This window comes from Dreissena polymorpha, chromosome 7 (assembly GCF_020536995.1).
Source record: "Dreissena polymorpha isolate Duluth1 chromosome 7, UMN_Dpol_1.0, whole genome shotgun sequence".
NCBI lineage: Eukaryota > Metazoa > Mollusca > Bivalvia > Myida > Dreissenidae > Dreissena > Dreissena polymorpha.
In genome coordinates this window covers 29,189,117-29,210,675 of record NC_068361.1, presented here as the reverse complement: position 1 = coordinate 29,210,675, position 21,559 = coordinate 29,189,117, and the positions used below count along the sequence as shown (strand labels likewise).

Below are 21,559 nucleotides of genomic sequence, written 5' to 3'. Positions count from 1 at the left end.
ACTGAGCAATAACTAAGCAATATGAACTGAGCAATTTGAACTGAGCAATATGATCTGAGCAATATAAACTGAGCAATAAGAGCTGAGCAATTTGAACTACGCAATATGACCTGAGCAATATGAACCGAGCAATAAGAACTAAGCAATATGAATTGAGCAATTTGAACTGAGCAATTTGAACTGAGCAATATGAACTTACCAATATGAACTGACCAATGTGAACTGACCAATATGAACTGACCAATATGAACTGAGCAATATGAACTGAGCAATTCGAACTGAGCAATACGAACTGAGCAAAATGAAGTGAGCAATATGAACTATTTCGGACTCGATTGCTTTCGTTTACAAATGCTGTACTACATATTATTTATACTTGTAAACATTTTATGACCGTTGCATTTAAAAACGATATATATCAAAAGTTAATGCAACATCTAAACATCTAAACTGCAGCATGTTTTTACATTTTCATTTGTGCAAACTTTGGTAGCCATGCAAGTGAAGGTGAAACTTTAAATTTGTGCGGTGAGACTACAATATAGTTTTTTTATTGTTTCGATGAAGGGAACATCAAACTCAAAGTTTGCATTTTTCCTCTTTATTTTTTTTAAATATATTTTTTAAAGTATGTATGACTAAGTATTGGTATTTTTTTCTAGGTTTCTGAGAATGGACAACAGCACTTGTGTGCTTATTTTTTCTTTGTTCTGCGTGTTACATCTCATTTATCTTACCAAAAAAGTATTGCTTTATACTTGTTTATATTAAACATTTTCCTCGGGGATAGTTGTGGTATTTCCATACTAGAAAATGTTTACAATAACATTAGCAGCAGCAGAAGAAGAAAAAACATATTTGAGTTGTTATATAATTAGTTTTACAACATTAATTGTGTTCTTTTTCAGTGAGTATCTAATAAGAGCATCAAATATAGGTTAGAATATCAAATATATGCTTTCAGGATGGAAACGATTATTGTCTTTGAGTCAACATTTAAACCATACACAGACAATTAACCAATTCAAATGGAAATGAAGAAAACATTAAAACTGGCCTCTGAATATCAAAATGTCAAGTTATGGCATATAGCAGAAATATTTTCTTACGATTGTTTATAATATAACGATGTCGAAATATTAATATCTTTGCAAATTTTTACTGTCGAATACCAATACATGGTATTAGGTGTTTGGTTTAACATCCCTTTTAGTGTGCTGTTTTTGTAAGATGATAAAACTATCATATATAGATAGTGTCTTGTTATCTTGATAAAAATACTTGAATCATGGTGATCAATCGACAGATCAACCGACCGTTTGACCGAGTCATAATTATTTATTTATTAATTTATTCGTTCGTTTATTTAATGATTTATATATTCATTTATTTGGTGTATGTTTGGTACGTTGTTGTTGTTGTTTTTTGTATTTTGTTTGTTCCTGAAAAATTAATTTACATAGACCGTCACCTTCAATTGATTTCATATACGTATTGTGACCGTCACCTTCAATTCGTTTCAAATTACATATGTTATTCTCTTTTTTTAAATGTTTCGTTTGAAAATAAATCTTTACTTTTCCTGAACCTGATAAAAAGGAAATAATAATTGGTCATGTAATACCTGAACATCTGTTTTCATGACGAAAAAAATAAAAGTGTTTATAGGCAGATAATGCGTGTCACATATGGTAGAAATCATAAGAAGCAGATTATAAAATATACCTCACTAGAGACATCGGTATTGTGAATAAAAAATAGTTTGTTTATGTAGCTTATAATATTTTGGGTACAAAACGATCATGTGCGATATAGTCAATGTTTCGAAACAAAAATACATCAATTGAAAACGCAAACACGTGAAAAATAAAGCACACAGAGTGAAAAAAAGATGCACGACTTAAAATGCATAAAAAATATGTTTGATACCGCTACTGCTCATATGAATGAAGTGATAATAAAGTACTATTGTGTCCATAGTTTGGATATATAGTGGTGTTGATATTGATTGTGTAATATTTAATGGAGCCCCGGAAACCATGTCAATTGTACGCATTTGTTTATAGAATTTCCGTATATCACACTGGGGGTGAAAGTGTCGGCTCAACTTTCTCTTAGTATTGTGTGCTTGGGATGTGTAAGCTCAGCCCATTATAATAGCAGAATAACCCGCAGATTATTTTCGTCTTTCTTATAATTCGTCGCTGTTCTTCGAAAACCGCGTAAGTCAAATTTGGCGCAAATTGTTATTTGTTTTTATAAGAACGGCGGGTTCACGGGTCATTTTCTGCGAAAATACTGGATTTCATATCCAATTGGAAAGCATAGTTATGAGCACGTGAGAAAATCCTGAACACTCATTGATGCACTAATTGTTTCTGCAAAAACTGCGTAAGTCAATTTTTCCAACTTTTCAAAAAACATTTTTTTAAATATTTTTTGAAGTTATAAAATATATTAATTTAGATAGTCTTAGTCAAAATGGGCATACTTTTTATTTATGAAAATATAAAAGCCTGTAGTTGTAAAAACTAGATAGCTTGAAAATTGCAGCTATAATTCAAATTTCGTCCTAACTTTCATAAGTCTAGATAGTTAATTAGATATGAGTGCTGGGGCACACATCAGACAAATAATGTAAACTCTGGCTCGAAAAGAACCGCATAAACCTCGAAAAACACGCACACGTTTAAGTAGTACCCGAGCCGAGACTGACCAATCGATCGTAATTAACTAGAAAAGCTATGTAAGTGCACTCAGACGACACTCTACACACATGCATTAAACCCCTTTTTCATAGAGCGCGCCTAATATATACTTTGCCAAAGGCAGCTCGCCACATTTTCAATAAACATTGGCACGTGTTATTCACCACTTACAGTTTCATTCAAATAAGAACGTTTGATAACGTTTTATGAAAGGATTTTTTCGTGGACATTCGTGTATGTACCAAAAGATTAGTGGATTTTCCAAAAGGCTAGCCCATTCCAAGAATCTTCTCCTTTATTTCATTTATTGGAAAAAACATATAAAAACTTGTAAGGTACATATTTTGAAATAAAAATTAAATATAAGTAAAACCTTAAACTATAACGAATTAACAGAAAACTCTTGATATTAAGAGCGCGTTTAGAAATATCATGTGTATTTTAGTTAAAAGTTGTTGTTGTTTTATTTAATCTATGTACATGGCAATATGTAATATATTTGAGTCGCGTTCTGAGAAAACTGGGTATAATGCATGTGCGTAAAGTGTCGTCCCAGATTAGCCTGTGCAATCCGCACAGGCTAATCAGGGACGACACTTTCCGCCTAAATTGGATTTTGCTAAGAAGAGGCTTTGTTTAAACGAAAAATGTCACAAAACCGAATTTGTCGTCCCTGATTAGCCTGTGCGGACTGCACAGGCTAATCTGGGACGACACTTTACGCACATGCATTATGCCCAGTTTTCTCAGAACGGGACTCATTTATATGTTATTATTTGTGTTTATAAAAAATCATGCGTTAGATACAAAATGAAAATTGTCCTTGTCCAGACTTGTGTTTGTGTCTCTGAAACGTAGAGTATGAAATTATGATTGTAACTCGAGCTCTACTAAGTGCACTATGAATGAGTTGCTCTGTGGATGATTTATTGAGTAATTTTACGACTTAACTACTTAGATGAAAAAATATATAGTTGTATAGTTCTATGGCCTTTATTCATGTGCAGTAATAAAAGCATGCTGCTGCAGCTGAATTTTCATATTATATTTATTTATATTACTAAGCGCTGTGCCTTTGTAATTAAGTACGTTGCATTTATAGACGATACCAATACAATTGTATAATCACCGACATTATACGGAAAAAAAGACATCAGTGCTTAAACATGTATTGTTGCTGGAAAAAATATCGTCACATAAATGTTTTTTTGTCAAAGGACGTTTTATACCTAAAATACGCCCAATGTATTCGACAGTCAAACCTAGTTTATTTGTTGTTGTTTTTTTTACAAAATATAGAATACAATTTCCAGCGACGTTTTTTATGACAATCAACTGTTTAACTATGTAATTTAAAAATGTATAAATGCGATATATTTATGGCAGTAATAACGAAAGGGTTTAAAGATTATCGCTGTGTTTATACATTATATATGTGAGGTACACAAATATTAATAAAGATTAGATAACAGCAAAACTGCTTCGCAGGAGAGTAGCCAGTAAATCGGTGGTCATATTTGCCAATTCACTCTAGCACATGTGAAAAACACAGGGGCGGATTTCAAACGGCATCTTGAGATAAATTGTGTCGTTATAATGATTTTATTTCATGCGCCCTATGACTCTGTATGAAAGGTCCATCACGAAATAATCGTGTATAATGATATCAGTATATCGGTTTCATATGAGTATGGTTTGAGCAGGCACAGTCCGGTCAAGATTCCGTAAACAAATGCAATATTAAACTACTTACATTCAAGTGAAAATATTTAAGAAATTATAAGTTTTCACCTTGTTTGCAAAATAATTAGACACAAATTTATAAACATTCATTATGGTGAATACAAACACAAGCTTTGCCAATGTCTTTAAAACTTAAACAAACATTAAGCCCTGGTGAGTATTATACACAAGACTATTTCTAGCGTTAGTCGTGTTTTAGTAGAATAAGACGTTTTCTAGAATCGTGCTCTGTAGAAAAATTGTTTCTGGCTTCAGTCTATATTAAGTTATGAGTGGTTGTTATAGCTACAGTCGTCGTCACTCTGGAACCGCAGACGATTTATTCCATATATTTGCGGAGGAGACCGGAGATAGCCGATGCATCACGATTGCAGTCGTCGTATGTAGGATTAGACCGTGTCAAGCTTTAGTCGTTTTTTGTACGACATTTAGGTAGTGTACGCTACGCTCATGTTTCAACGCCACTTATACGCACTCCATATCTAAAGTTCACTTCATACATCGATGTATATTGACCGCCTTTTTGTTCACGTCGTTTGTGTATTAAAAGCAAAAAGCAGCAAAACGCATCAGTGGGGAATTCTTGACAAATGATTCTCAGTCCTACGAAAAATGTATGAACAAAGAAATTAAATCCGCGCAGCGATTGTGTGGAAGTAACAAAATATCGTTTACTCAACTAAAACATCGCAGAAAAGGAATCAGGCACGAAAATGATCGCGTTTGTGACAAAAGTTTTTCAGGAGAGAGCATTCAGAAAAAAGATTGTGTACACTGTCTGGATATGTTCGGCATTTGTCATGCTGGTAAGGCAAATTAAATTTCGAATTGCAAGTGTAAACATACTCGCCTTGATTTCTGGTATCGGTCCTCACACATGAAGCTTTCAGTACCTCAAAATATTCACTCAGGGGACAACTGATTTGGACTGTTAAAATAAGCATTCTTTCTTCGATAATGGTATTATCAATTATTTGATACTGAATTTAAAAATAATTGTTTTAAACATAGCAATTATCCTCGTATATATGCATACACCCATGAAGTATCATTTTTAAATATTGTATAGTATCTGAGATATAGCCCTGAAAAGAAACATAGTACACAAACAACAAATGGCAATAACTATTGCTCGATTGGTCGCTGTGTGCTTGGGTACTACTTACATGTACCCAGTGGACACTTAAGAATACTTACATGTACCCCGGGTACGGTAAATATACTTAATCGTACCCGGTCGATATTAGACTGTACCCGAGTTGCATTTCCACCCAAAATACGTTGTCGTAAAACGCGCTACCGATTATCTTAACCAAACTTCTCTTTTAAAAAAAATTGCATCAACATGCTTTTTGAGTATGAGGTTCGATAATATAGAGGCCATTTTACAGAACATTGACATACATTTGAATATAATTAATTTCAAAAAAGTAGCCTACAACGACCGATTTAGCAATAATTTTCCCGGGTACGTTTTAGTATATTTACCGTACCAAGGAAGTGTAAGGCATTAAGAGCATGGTTCTTGTGCAAGGATTTTCTCCTCATTTATATATTTAAACCTATGCAGTTTCATGTTGAAATCTTACATATTTCCTGAGATATTGCCCTAAACAGTTTGGGACAGACGTACTAACGGACGGACAACGCCAAAACTATATCCCTTCGCCCTTGGCGGGTGATAAAAAACATGAAAATGCTCCATTGTCATAGGGAGGCGGAAAACTACAACGGGCGAGGCATGGTCAGGGGTGATAACCCCAAAAAGGGTTAGGGTAAGGGTTAGGGTTAGGGGTCGGGTTAGGGTTAGGGTTGGGTTTAGGCTAACCCAAACCCTAACCCGGCCCCTAACACTAACCCAAACCCTAACCCTCTAACCCCCCCCCTTGCGCAATACCATACCATGCCTCGCCCGTTGTCGTTTTCCGCCTCACATTGTCATATACTTATCCCCACAGTTAAAACCTTTGAACAGTTTGCACGATTCTTTCAGGGTTGGGTTGAAGCCCTATTCGGCCCCACATTTTCGGACCTGCGGTTGATCGTCGGCAAGAATCTAGAGACGGCTTCGTGGCTGTTTACGGCGACATCGTCGGGCTTTTTAGTCGGCTCCATTCTTACCGGGATGCTGTTCGACAAGTACAACCGTGTGGTAATTATGATTTTGTAAGTGAAGACAGAATAGATCTGATGTTTGAAGTACAGTCGGGTGATCATTATGATTGTGTAAGTACAAACGGGTGGTAATTATGATGTTGTAAGTACAAACGGGTGGTAATTATGATGTTTTAAGTACAAACGGGTGGTAATTATGATGTTGTAAGTACAAACGGGTGGTAATTATGATGCTGTAAGTACAACCGGGTGGTAATTATGATTTTGTAAGTACAACCGGGTGGTAATTATGATTTTGTAAGTAAAGACAAAATATATTTTATGTTTGAAGTACAGTCGGGTGATCGTTATGATAAAGTAAGTACAACCGGGTGGTGATAATGATTGTGTAGTACAACCGGGTCGTAATTATGAGTGTGTAAGTACAACCGGATCGTAATTATCATGTTGTAAGTACAGCCGTGCGGTAATTATGATTGTGTATGTACAACCGGATGGTAATAATGATTGTGTAAGTATAACCGGGTGGTAATTATGATTTTGTAAGTATAACCGGAAGTAATTATGATTGTGTAAGTACAACCGGATGGTAATATGATTGTGTAAGTACAACCGGGTGGTAATTATGATTGTGTTAGTACAACCGGTTGGTGATTGTGTAAGTAAAACCGGATGGTAATTATGATTTTGTAAGTACAACCGAGTGGTAATTATGATTTTCTTAGTACAACCGGGTGGTAATTATGATTTTGTAAGGACAACGGGTGGTAATTATAATTTTGTAAGTACAACGGGTGGTAATTATAATTGTGTAAGTACATCTGGATGGTAATTATGATTATGTTAGTACAACCAGGTGGTAATTTTGATTGTGTACGTACAACCGGGTCGTTATTATGATTGTGTAAGTACACACGGGTGGTAATTATAATTGTGTACTTGGAGACATGTGAAAAGACGCTTATTTATATATGTGCTTGAGTTAGTTTCAAAATAATGTATTTAAGCTCGAAGGAATCGAAAGCCGACGGCTTAATAAAACGCTGTCGATACGGTTGAAGGTACTTCCAGTACTCGAACCAGCACTTTGTGCATTTGGGCGAGATCTAAAAAAACGCTCTAGCATATGGAATCGAACTAGTGACCTCCTGGTTGCTTGGCGGAAACTAAATCCACTACGCCATGTGCTTGAGTTGTAATAGATGCATATCTATTCGGGTTCATCTTATTTCTTTCGTTTCATTTAAAACCTTGTTTATTAAAGTTTGATACTGCAACCAGTCTAATTCTTACCGAGACACATATCAATCAATTATCTGATAGGTGTGTGAGTGTGTGTGTGCGCGTGTGCGTGTGTGTGAAGTTCATTTTATAGAGTGCGCCGGGAATCTCCTTATGCATAGCGACCCCCAGAAAGCTTAGTAGTTGGGTAACGCGGTATAGTACGAAATACATGTGACGCCATTGAGTCTTTGTGGGACCGGGGTGAAGCACAGACAGAGGAGTTAAAAGACTAGGGTTGAGAGGGGGGAAGGGGGGAAACCTGGACCTATGAGTTTTAATGCTGGTATGTTACCACTATATTGATCGCATTAGTAATAAAGCCATCTCAGTCAGTTATATTCTTTTATACAAAAAGTGTTATAATGCTATGATTGTGTACCTGAAAGGAAAAGTTCTGTTAGACGTAGTAGATATGGTGTCCCCTTAGCGACCGTGAGGTCACGGGTTTAATCCCCATTGTAAGTGCGGTCTGTAGATCTTCCCCAAAGACACCAAGTACTAGCTCTACCCAGGAAACAGAATCCTTGTAAAGTCTCAGTAGGTCGATGCTCCAGAGGAGCCGATGCATTTAAAGGGATGAAGAAGATAGTAATGCAACGGTTGATTCCCTTGTCTTCTTTTAAGGGCAATTGTCGGTACAGCTATAACGCAGCTGGCTATTCCGTGGTGCTCGATGTTTCCCTTAATGATTACTACAAAGTTCCTCTCCGGTGTTATGTGTGCAGTTTTGGATGCAGGTATGTGAACTTTCGTTCCTTTGCATTACGTCCTTTCCGTTTGATTCCGTTTCGCGCTTATACGTGTTCATTCGCGAGTTATATGCATATATTGGTGTTATTCATTAATCATAAACAATATCCCGTCATAAGTTGCAGATAGAACACAGACACAAAGATTACGGGGGGAAATGTCTCGTCGTCAAATTCAAATACTTATTTCTTTTTCCAGGTATTCACATACTCGATTAATTAACAAGACTTCCATGCAAACACCGAGTAAAAATGTCTCACATGTATATTTGTTTAGTTCTTTCACCTGCATAGCCTATTGCCGAGTGGTTTCGGGACAGAAAGTCTGAACCACAAAGGATCGAGTCGCCCAACCAGCAGCAAGTGAAATCGATTGAAAACTATTGCCTTCCTCAAAAGAGCCCGACACAATATGTATAGGATAGATATCGGGGGTTATTTAAAAAAAAAGGTATCTCAGTAGTTAAACATTGGCTAGCACTTGAATGGGAGGATTAAATGTACGGTATTCAGACATTGGTTCCTATGCTTATTTTGACACAGGCTATCATTTCTTCTACGTGTTTTAGACAAACAGGTCATTCTTTCCTACGTTTTTTTACCAAACAAACTACGCGTATACAATAGTATTAAGCAAACGTTTTGTTTTTCTTTCAGGTGGAAACGCCGAGGTTATCGGCACGTGGGGCTCGGAGTCCGGTCCGTGCATGCAGGCGCTCCACTTTTGCTTCAGCGTTGGTGGAATTATTGCCACTTTCGTGGCCACGCCTTTTCTAGCGGAAACGATAACCAGTCCAACGCCATATCTCGCAGAAACCGTGAATAGTTCAGCTCCATTTGTCGTAAAAACGGTGACCTATCCTGCTACGTTTCTCATTGAAAAAGTTACCGATTCAAGACCATACTTCGCGGTAAGTGCAACCATTCAAGCGCCGTTCCTTGACGCTGTAAACTCGTCAATAAATAATGCATGGTATATGTCAACGTCAAATGAGCACAATGCAACAGAGCCAACGTGGTCAGCTTACAACAGGACGATCCAGGATATGTCCGTCGACAACAGTACCAATACATACGAATCTCTGTATGGCGAATCGCGAATATTTATAACCTACGCCATTACCGCGGGAATCATATTTTTAACTGCCGTATCCTTTGTAACGTTGATTTGTATCAATGGCACCAACAGAACAAAGGAAGTACATGGTCAAAACGAAGCCGACGAGCCCACTAATTTCCATTCGCTATCGACTGCAAAGAAGTTGCTCCTCTTGCTGTTGCTGTCTCTACTCATGTTCGTATATGTCGGTATGGAAGACACATTCGCTGGGTATCTGATGACCTTTCTGTTGGAGCAACTGAAATGGGGTAAACCAAAAGGAGCTCTAGCCACTTCCGTATTCTGGATGGCGTTCGGAATCAGCCGTATGGCAGGAATCCCTTTGGTGCGCGCATTTCAACTACGAACAATGATGTTGATATTTTCTACACTGACGATCGTTGCTTTTGCTGGTCTTCTTTTCGCAACAGTTTACGACATGAATAATTTAGTCTGGTTATTTATAGTGGGAGTCGGAATGTCAACTTCAATTATATTCGCCGCCATTTTTTTTTGGACTAATGAGCACGTGGTTTGTGTCTCTGGTAAAATTTCTGGAATGTTCTTGACTTCCGCTTCCGCTGGTATAATGGTCTTTCCGTTGATATTCGGATACACGATGGAGAACATTTCGCCAATCTGGTTCGTCTACATTCTAATTGGTCAAAGCATCACGTGGGTGTGTCTATTTTTAGTAACGATTTCGGTAACGAATTCTTTACTAACTTTACGTCCAAATAGTACGCCGATTGAAACTCACATTGCACATAGAAGTGAAACAACGAGACTCTGAACATACGATTCGAGCGAACAATAAATTAAATGAATCTTTTTAACGTTTTCTTTTCAAGGTACAAACAAAATACTTGAGAATACATGATATTCAATATAAACACGTACATGTAGTGTACACGTTTTGGAGATAACTGTTCTTTCCATACCCATCGTAAACATACAATAATTATGAATGTCATAACTACGATATTTTTTACGACACTTGTACATGTGTTGTATGTGTGTATTCTGGCGTCGGTCTTTATTTGGCGTAATATCGTGATCGGGAAAAATGCAAAAGTTTAACAGCCGCAAAATAACATTAGTTAACAGTATTGTGTGCTTGAGGTTGCAACTCATTTAAATCTACATATAAGTTTAAGAATCTCGTTTTTCTTACAATTCAATCACGAAAACGAAAAGTTTTGATATTATTATTGTTTTGAAAATGTATATTATGGATCAGAACATTAAATTGTACTCAAACTATACCGGCAATGACTGACTGCGCCGTTTTGTGCACAGGAATTCGACAGCAAAAATTAAACAAGAGATGTGTTTGTCAGAACACAATGTCCCCTATTGCGCCGCTTTGAAGCCATCAATTTGACCTTTGACTTTGAAGGATGACCTTGACCTTTCACCACTAAAAAATGTGCAGCTCCATGAGATACACATGCATGCCAAATATGAAGTTGCTATCTTCAATATTCAAAAAGTTACCCGTATGACCAAACTTTAACGAAGGTTAAAGTTTTATGAAAGAAAAATACAATGATATTTTACCTTTAACCTTGAAGGATGACCTTGACCTTGACTTTTCACCACTCAAAATGTGAAGCTCCGTGAGATACACATGCGTGCCAAATATGAAGTTGCTAACTTCAATATTGCAAAAGTTATCAAACTTTAACCATTGTTAAAGTTTTGGGACACACTCAAATGAATGAATAAATGACATACAGACAGGCCAAAAACAATATACCCCCGATCTTTCGATCCGGGGGCATAATAAAAACACAAGCTGATAAAAAAACGTTTTATTAAATAACCCTCCTAAAACGAACCGCCCATCATGTAATGTGGATCGTGCTATTTTCTTGATGGATAACACATACTGTGACACGTATTTCGTCTGAATAGAAAAACAACACGCGAAAGTTTAAATGGAAGGATGAGGACAACTTTAATCAACACTATGTTGGGTGTTGGATGTAAGAAGTCTATAGCATCGTCGGGGACGTTTTTTACTTCCATATCTTTAAATGTACATTTTAACATTATTTCGTAGTTTCGTTTTTTTTTGTAAAAAAAGAAATTAATATAATTTACTAACAAAATAGGATTTTTTCATTATTATCTTTATCAAAGACCTTTTCAGAAACGATCAGTCAAAATGTCGATGTCAGTTTAAACGCTATGTCGGTAGTACAACTATTTCGTAAATGGTGAAAACAGAGACATAGATAACAGAAATAGGCAGCTCGCCAAATATCGGCAAACTCTCGCACGTCGCGGGTTTCGGCGAGATAAGCGCGCAACTGTTTATCGGTTGCCACGGTAGTTAACACGCTTATCAACATTTCTGAAACGCGCCTTCGCGTTCAAGTTTTTTACTTGTGATTTGAACAAATATTACTTAAATTAGAATGTATGCGGTATTATCACACAACTTTAATGTGTCAAATAAAATAATTCACACGCCGATTTGTTTTATTTAGCAATTATATTCGGTTCTTAACACAGGTGGTTAGCGTGTGGCTATGATACTAATTAGTGAACACATCATTTTGAATGATAAATAATCATATTATAACGAAAAATCAACTTTTCTATAAAAAAAATCACTATCAAATATATAATTACATAACAAGGTATTCAACTCGAAATTACCCGAAAACAGGGTGCATCGCTTTGAATAGCCATTACTTCATCAATTTTGCAGCGATTTTCACGATCTAGGTCTTATTCAACGCATAAATAAATTTCCTTTCTGGAAATGTACATGTCTTGCAATATTTTTACAAATACTGGGTCAACTTTAAAGAAATAACACGATACACAACTCGCGTAACCCACTTGACAGGAGCAATCGGTATCTTACGACAAACAACTAATAATAGAATTGTTTTAATTAGATGTTTGTTTTTCATTTAAATTGCAGTGTTTTAATTGTGTTAATCCGAATGCCATTTACCTGTAGTATAATTTGAATAAAGCTCTGGACAATTTTTTCTTCTTATGGAGAGCATCTATTCTTGGTCTGCTGTAATCGAATGTGTGTGTTCTTTGTTCTCTTTAATTACCGCTAAATTCAATGCACGATTTTCCAATTATAACATTACCATCTAGAGTATATGTATAGAAATCTTCAGACCCGTATACTGTGCCATTCTCCGATTTAGCATATCGATCCAGTTATTTAGTCACTTTTCTCTGTCTCTTAACTATGTCTTACACGGATTTTGTGTCACGTGATGACGAGGATTTAAATCTTAAATTTACCTCTAGGTATACCGATTATGATGAACATTGTGACAGTGAATTTGTTCAGGACATTACTCAGTCAGTTGTGTATGAGTGCCAAGAATGCAAAAAGTAAATGAAAAGAACATATGGATTCCATATGTTGTAAACAAGAATATAAGTGAAACTGATGGGTGCTCCCCGATGATGCGCTTTGTCAATCTAGGTGTCCTTGACCCCAGTGACCTCAAACCTCATCAAAAGGTAGAGGTCCGTGCAAGGTACGAACATGCCAAATATGAGAGAGATCGGTAAAGTATTGAGGGTGGTATGAGAAACTGTAACAAAAGTGTGACGGAAAATCTATTATTAGCCTCGGTGACCTTGACCTTGACCCCACTGACCTCAAACCTCATCAAAAGGTAGAGGTCCATGCAAGGTACTTACATGCCAAATATAACAGAGATCGGTAAAGCATTGAAGCTGCTATGAGAAACTGTAACAAAAGTGTTACGGAAACATCTATTATTAGCCTTGGTGACCTTGAGCCCAGTGACCTCAAACCTCATCAAAAGGTAGAGGTCCATGCAAGGTACCTACATGCCAAATATGAAAGAGATTGGTAAAGTATTAAAGGTGCCATGAGAAACTGTCAAAAAAGTGTGACAGAAGGAAGGAACTACAAATTTGCAACTATATGCTCCACTGAAAATATTTCAGGGAGCATAAAAAGCATAATCTGAACTTGAAAAGTATGTCCTCATATGTACATAATAATAAAATAAATCACATGTGTCCCAGCTTCTACAGAGGAGCCTATGCAACCATTTATGTGATACAGTCTGTGCAATAAAAGAATGCAAGAACATAGTTCTTACAGTTTAATGATATTTCATCAAAACTTCATAATTCATGAACAAATATCAATACACCTGGCATAACAAAAATTACGCAATTTATCAGAAATTACACATATTAAGCAAGTTGTTGATATTACAAATAACATATTGGAAGAAAACAGCTAATATTCTGCAGGTATGCAGGCAACAAACATGTAGGCATAAGAGCCATTATCGTATGAAGCAGGGTATTAATATTGTTGAAGAAAAATCATAATCACATAATAATTTTTTATCCTTGAGATTAAAATATAAATGTGACTAAGAGTGTTAACATGTTTTTACCATAGCCATATAAGGGAATGTTCCGCCCCCTGGTGGCCATGTTTTTAAACCAACCCAAACAATTTACGAACTTGTCCGAGACACATTGTTTACCAAGTTTCATGAAGACCAGACCATAAATGTGGCCTCCAGAGTTTTAAAAAGGTTTTTCTGTAGCAATATTTAGACATATAACGAAAAATGTCACGCCATTGGTGCCCATGTTTTTGAAACAACCAGAACCATTTTTGAACTTGCCCATGATATCATTGGGACAAATCTTCTGACCAAGTTTCATGATGACCGACAATAAACCGGAACCATTTTTTAACTTGTCCAAGATATCATTGTTATCTACGTTTCTGGTGAAAAGCATTACAAACGCAATATATTTTTTTCCGATTTCAAAGGAAGGGAAATGTTATTTTGCTTATTTAAAGATATTGCAAACATTTTTCTTTACAATATTTTGCAAAACGGTGAACAAGTCCATTTAATTCTGAAATTTCTAAGCCACAATGGGCAGCAGTCTCTCACAAACTTCAGATGTTGCAAAGCATGGCTAAGCAATGATAACAGGCCGTACATGAATGAAATAACACACATGTTGTTTACATACACATCAGCTCATACAAAACAGTGAAATATCATGAGTTTCATTCTTTCACAAACATTTTTTTAATTAAATAACGTAGCTTTTCAAAATATGCAGATAAGAAATTACTATTGAAAGGTTACCAAAAATTATATATATATATATATATATATATATATATATGTGTGTGTGTGTGTGTGTGTGTGTGTGTGTGTGTGTGTGTGTGTCATAGGCTACAGAAATCAGTACAAACGAGGAAAAATCACATTTTCTTTTTTTGTCATTTTTTATATATATGAACACTAAGCATAATAAGAAACTAAATCTTGTTTTAAAGCATCTTTGAATATCAATATGTCTAAACAAAGCTATTTTGAACGATAATTGACTGCTAGATAACCATTAAAGTATACTTTAGATAAAATAATTACCGTTTTAATTTCCTCTTTAATTATCAAGTTAGTTCGCTAATTTCGAAATGATATACACTCAACATGTTGATGTGTTAAGTACGGAATCCGGACAGTACAAATATCGTTCGTTGCCGCGACTGTCGCGCAAAATAGCGTGTATCGCTTCGTGTGTCTAGTGTCGCCATTTGAACGCGAGACACAACACACGAAGCGATACAAGATAGTTTTCGCTACAGTCGCGGCGATGCGCGATATTTTTCGCGAAAGTCGCGGCGACGCACGATATTTCTCGCGACAGTCGCGGCGACGCACGATAGTTTGCGCGACAGCCGCAGAGACGCACGATATATTTAACACGATATATCGCCTTTTGGGCTACCTACACAATGGTGATATATCGTGTTAAATATATCGTGCGTCGCCGCGACTGTCGCGTAAAATATCGTGAGTCGCAGCGACTGTCGCGAAAAATATCGTGCGTCGCCGCGACATTCGCAAAAAATATCTTGTATCGCTTCGTGTGTCTAGTGTCGCCCTTGATGAAAGAATGGCGAGATTATAGATGGCACTATCCGGATTCCGTAGTTCAGTAACATCATCAGATTAAACTGTTAACTATAAAAGCATTGAGGTCATTATATACTAAAAAGTTTCCTTATATAATTCAATGTAAAAGCGACAATTGTAAGCGAAAATAAATGCAACATTGTGCACATAGAGACCCCCATAACCATACCTTTTCTTAAAGGCCATTCTAAGCGGAATCGATTAATGCAATACAAAAATGTCATGTTCAAACCAAGAAAGGACTTGACAAAAATCTAAATCGACTGTTTTTACAGATTTTTTCCGGTCGTTTTCTAGTGGACTGTAACCTTTGTCAGTGTAATATTTTACTATAGTCTCTAAGTTTTTAATTTTTCAGGGATTAAGTGTTAAACACCTATTCATGCCCTACCACTATCTTCATAGATAAAACCAGAACAATAGTTATAGTGTGAAACATGCTTGCGAGTCACTTCTGATATTTTTTTGAGAGAGTACAAAGTGCTCCAGCTCATTTGAAAAGGGCAGGGGGGGCTTTTTTGTCAAAAGGGCACTTTGGACGCGCAGTATTTTGTCAAAAGGGCACTTTCGAGCGCTCGGGCGTTTCTGGGATGCTTCCTCTTGCATGTTAATTTAAATATGTTATTAATAATTGTTAGAATATATTATTCCCATCATTATTAAACAATTCAAATATAATGTCTACAATAAGGAATACATTAATTACAATGTATTGTAATTAGACAATAAGAGATGTATTCATCATCATATGTAAAAAAAAAATAAGGCAGGGGGGAGGGCTGGGCGAAGGTTCGGGAGGGCAGGGCGGAGGATCGGGAGGGCAGGGCGCGGCGCCCTTCAATTTAGGCCTAGCTGGACCACTGGTACAGCTCTGCATGAAACTAGTATTTAGTATACTGGAACCTGGGAAGACAATTTTGCGTGGAGATTGGTAAAGGTCACAATATACTAAAAGTTTTCCTTCACACATTAAATGTAAAAGCAATAATTATAACAAAACATATAGTTAAACTTGTGCGCATAAAGACCCTCATAACCATACCTTTTCTCGAACAGCATTCCAAGCCGAATTGATTTAAAAAATTAAAAAATATAGGTCACGCGATATTTAATAAAGAACTCGACGTGATTCAAATGTCACTGTTGTAGGGCAATCTATTCACAGGATTCTCTCCAGTAGATGAGGGTTTCCCGCTATATCTCAAAGCCTTATGTATTTCCCAAACTTCAAGCAAAATAGTTAATTTCTGGTAAACAACAATGTTTCCATGCCACTTTCAGACAAAAATATTCTCAAATAAAGCCAAAAGTATATAATGTAACATAAAAGTGACATTTTATTCTGCTAAAAATGTGATTTTCTTGCATAGTATTATCTTCCTATGCATATTGAACCAACATATTAAGTTTGGCTGGTTTATCTTTCGATGGGGTCATGCTGTTTCATATTTTTAAACGCAGTTGATTTAGGTCCAAATAAGGCGAGTTTGAGTAGCTTAAAGCTTGAATGTCAGTTTACGATTTAAAGCTTATGCGTTGAATATTTTCAACAAAATACCTAAACAAACAAAATAAATATGCTTGTGGTGTTTATATCGGGTGGGAAAAGAATGACTTTGTTCGATATTTTCACTCTTAGCAATGACGATAATGTATTTTTGTGTTTTTTTAAATCCTCCCAGAAATGTCAAGTTGATATTTAACAAAAGGCCAATTTGTTCCAAGACATTAAACCAATTAGTCAAAATTAATTGATTGTATATAATGTAATAGGTGCCTTAACACCGCCGCAGGTGGTCAATATGCATTACCAGCTCCCTTTTAGAGATTCAAGGGAATACAAAGTTGCATTTGTGGGGGAGTAAAGCGAGTTCTTAGACTATTTTTGTGGTGGTAGTCTGGTTAAAATGAGAGTTCATAACCAACCGAAAGAAACAGTTGCTCAACATCGCGCAATACTTAGTAGGGCATTTTAATACAACAGGTAAATGCATATTCATTATAAAAAGCAAACGCTTATAAGACGTTCCCAAAAAACAATCTATACGGAACCCATATGGGTCGCCCGGTTGCACTACCCATCTGAGTCCCATGTTGGCAGCCCACATGGGGCCCTTATAGGTGCCCACATGGGACCCATATAGGTCCAAAATGGGCAGCCCTTTTACTCATTATGGGCTACATACAGGCAGCCCTTTTACTCAAAATGGGCTACATACGGGCAGCCCTTTTACTCAATATGGGCTACAAACTGGTAGCATTGTACTAAATATGGGCTACAAACTGGTAGCATTGTATTCAATATAGGTGTACAGAACCTGTAAAATTTTGGAAAACGCATTAATGGAAATTCAGGTAATGTTAGTAATAATATTAAGGCTGAAAACATGAAATATTGTGTGTTCAAATTGAACATCATACAAAAAGATTCTTGTACATGTACTTCCATTTTCATTTTTTAAATGTTTTATCTATTTCTTCTTGCTGGAACAGAGTGACATCAAAGGACTTAAGAGCTAAATAGCATGATCCTGCAAGAAATACAAGGTTTTTGTTAAAAGACTTAATAATATGGTGATTCCTAACTTTTTGAATGAAACATCAGCAAAAATATTTTACATGAAGTTGCTAACGAAAACATGTTTCTATCTAATGTTTTATCCGCATGGAGTAATGTTACTCATAATCTATAAACCCAAACCAACAGTAACACTATTTTATGGAACAATAAAGATATAACTTCAAACAATAAGACGTTTTTCTATAACATTATATATGTCGATCAGTTATACGACTATAGAATTAAGGACTTCTATTATTTTGATATTAAATATATGTTACATATACAGAATACCTTCAAGTATTTTCCTGATGTACTACACATTACTCAAAAGCATACCCATGCATATTAAATCTTTAACCAATACAAAAAACATGTACTCAAAGAACATTCGTAGAAAAGATACTTTCAAGACTAAACAAAACAAACAAAATATTTTATTAACTACAAATAAAAAACCCTGCAGAAAAATCCAGAACTCAAATAAATGGCAAATCCTTTTTCGAGAAAAAGTCTATATTATTATCTTTGATATCTTCATACATTCTAGTTGTTTTCGTAATTGCACATGATATATATATATTTATATATTAATGGTATGAATAAGTGATTTGGTTTGTCGGTTTAACACCTAAAAATGTACTTGTCACGTAACTCTAAGTCGTGTTAGGATTTGTATATTGCTGTTTGTTTGTTTTTATTGGTAAATAGACACTTTTCCTAGAAGTTACACAAATAGCTGACTAATTTAAAAAGTGAATAATTCGTAATAAGCATTTTATAAAATAAATATCAACATTGTGGGTGTATGCAACTTTCTTTGATAAAATATGTATTCATTTGTATTCGTTAATATTCGCCGCTCACGCAGTTAACGCTGTTAATTACAAAAGTTCGTGCAAAAACTCTAGTTTATTGGGTCCCCAGTGATTTAAATAAACTCGTACACAAACGTATTTACAAATGCTATTTGTTTGTCGTTTAGATGGATTTATATTTGAAAATTCTACACAACTACTTGTTAGTTTTTATATCAGATTGAATAAAAATCGAATTATTGCGAAGGCCATGTTCGCTAGAAAAATACATTTTCTGGCTAGTGTATTACATTAATATTATGATAAAGCTCTGCACGTGTTTGTTGATTATCTAAAATGTATAAGTGTAATCGGACAACATAAACAATATCTATGAATGCGAAATGTGCATGTACGTGTGCATCTTAAAGATAAAATCAAAAACAACATAACCGTTTCGAATGACGACGATAAATTAATTGTCCCATACAACTACGGTTTACATTAAACTAATAAATAATACGTTTCACTGTCTTTGATCCAAGGTAACTTGTGTTTATGCATATACATCAAACACAATAAAGCATTCATTCCGCCCCGAGTTATTTCTTTTCTAGTTTTGAAACAAAAAGAACACTCAATCATGTGTTTTCCTCAGTCGATTGTTGAACATAGTAGAACGTGCATACGTAGTTTATGCGGGTGTGCGACTTATGAGTTTATTTACATTTATTTTTATAAAATTAAACATGAATATCGCTAGAGTTGACACAGTTGTTGAAGTTAATTCAAGTATTTTCAAAACATATGTCAACATATCCATTAAACTGAAGTACTTGGATAATAATAAACTGAAATTCAAACTCAAAGGATAGTTACGCAACGCTGTAAGCAAGCCATTATGCATGTTTCAATATTGGCATTGAACGCTGACTGTATAAGTTAATGTCGACATTTGATCTGACAATGTAATTTTGTTTTTGTATAATTATGGGGCAGGTTAAATGTGTCTATACCAATTACCCATAAAAAAAAACACACGAAAGCTTTTCACATGTTTTGTTCAACGTAGTAGTTCTTTGTTTTACATTTAATTTCAAAGTGTCTGTTCATTCAATATCTGTCTGCTTGATAAATATTAATCAGCTTCTGATTATGCGTCCTTTACCGTGCATAACACACCCAAAGTTACGCCAAATTATGTTTCATCCGATGTAAACAGCGCTATTATTTATAAATGCGTTCAGACATGACCGAGCGATTACATTAAACCACTAATGACTAGTGGACTCCCCTATCCTCCTAAATTGGATAAATGTATTTCCCAAATTAGAGATGTCTAGTATATTTATTTATATATTTAGAATATTTCTGAATGCAATTAATTAGGCAAACAGCGGAGAACCTGATAAGACGCCGCATCATGCGGCGTCTCATCTGGGTCTACGCTGTTTGCCAATGCCTTTTTTTCTAGACGCTAGGCATACATGGGTTAACTTGTTCAACATTCTTACATGAATACATTTTGTCAGTAATTAACAACGTCTGAGAGCATATCCTACATAAAGCCATGCAGGAGTATATTAGTCTGGCAGAGTGGATTTGCCATCTGTATTTAACGCATGCACTTATATTTAAAAAAATGTATTAGAGGAAGCCATTCCCATAAATCTGTTGCATTATTCTAGACCGAAGAAATCTTGTTTAACGTATTAGTTTAATGGAACGCAATGTAATAAGGAACTGGATGTGTGGGACAATTCAATTAAGAAAACTGAGTGGATGAAAAAGAATACCACTGTAATGTGGTTTGCAACCTGAACTACTGAAAGTAGATACACACGATGCTTATAATTATAAAAACATTCTTGTCACAATCAAAACATTTATTTGAATGTTTTGCCGAAGTAAATATGATCATGGACATGTGATTGTGTATGTTCTGTTGTACATAATAAACAATAAGGCGTTGCTTATATGAATTTGGACTGATTTGTGTTAGATGTAAGTGTTTAAAACATAATCTGAAATACATTATCCAAAACGCTTGTTTGGGCAGTTCAGGGTTACTGTCTTATACTGTGTCGCAATATAATACGTACTTTTTTCACAGACAGACAGACAGACAGACAGACAGTGTATTTCAATTCAATAAGGCATTTAAGCCCACGAGGACATATATACAATACAAGTGTTGACGAACAGTGTAGACTAGAATACAAAATTTTAACAAAAGTTGTAGTTGTATGTTTCCAACATTTGGAGAAGATCGCTTTGAGAACAATATTTCAAAAAGCATACATGCAAGATAATTCTGGAACGTTTTCTAAGCATTTAACCAATTTATTTTAAGATATAATACATTATGTTTTTATCTTAGAGGTTTCTTCAATCCGATTACTGGATGATATTCTAATAACAATGTAGAAACATAGAAATTGGCTTTTAAAATGTAGCATACATTTATCCTAATTTGTTTCGTACTATCAAATATCATCATATAAGCATGGTAGTATGTTGTTTAAA

At 35.5% G+C, this 21,559-nt stretch overlaps 1 protein-coding gene across 1 annotated transcript; it reads left to right on the top strand.

The window, feature by feature from the left end:
* Positions 1 to 4,281: 4,281 nt before the first annotated feature.
* Positions 4,282 to 10,534, top strand: LOC127836861 (sodium-dependent glucose transporter 1-like). The gene is made up of 4 exons (XM_052363499.1): positions 4,282 to 5,257; positions 6,445 to 6,617; positions 8,475 to 8,587; positions 9,257 to 10,534. Exons 1-4 carry the CDS (start codon positions 5,165 to 5,167, stop codon positions 10,489 to 10,491), a joined length of 1,614 nt encoding a protein of 537 aa, XP_052219459.1. The 5' UTR covers positions 4,282 to 5,164; the 3' UTR covers positions 10,492 to 10,534.
* The last annotated feature ends 11,025 nt before the right edge of the window (positions 10,535 to 21,559 follow it).

Coding starts and splice junctions, on each gene's coding strand:
- LOC127836861 (XM_052363499.1), top strand. CDS start 5,165: ATGATCGCGTTTGTGACAAAAGTTTTTCAGGAGAGAGCATTCAGAAAA. Junction 5,258..6,444: donor GTTCGGCATTTGTCATGCTG/GTAAGGCAAATT, acceptor CGATTCTTTCAG/GGTTGGGTTGAAGCCCTATT. Junction 6,618..8,474: donor CGTGTGGTAATTATGATTTT/GTAAGTGAAGAC, acceptor TCTTCTTTTAAG/GGCAATTGTCGGTACAGCTA.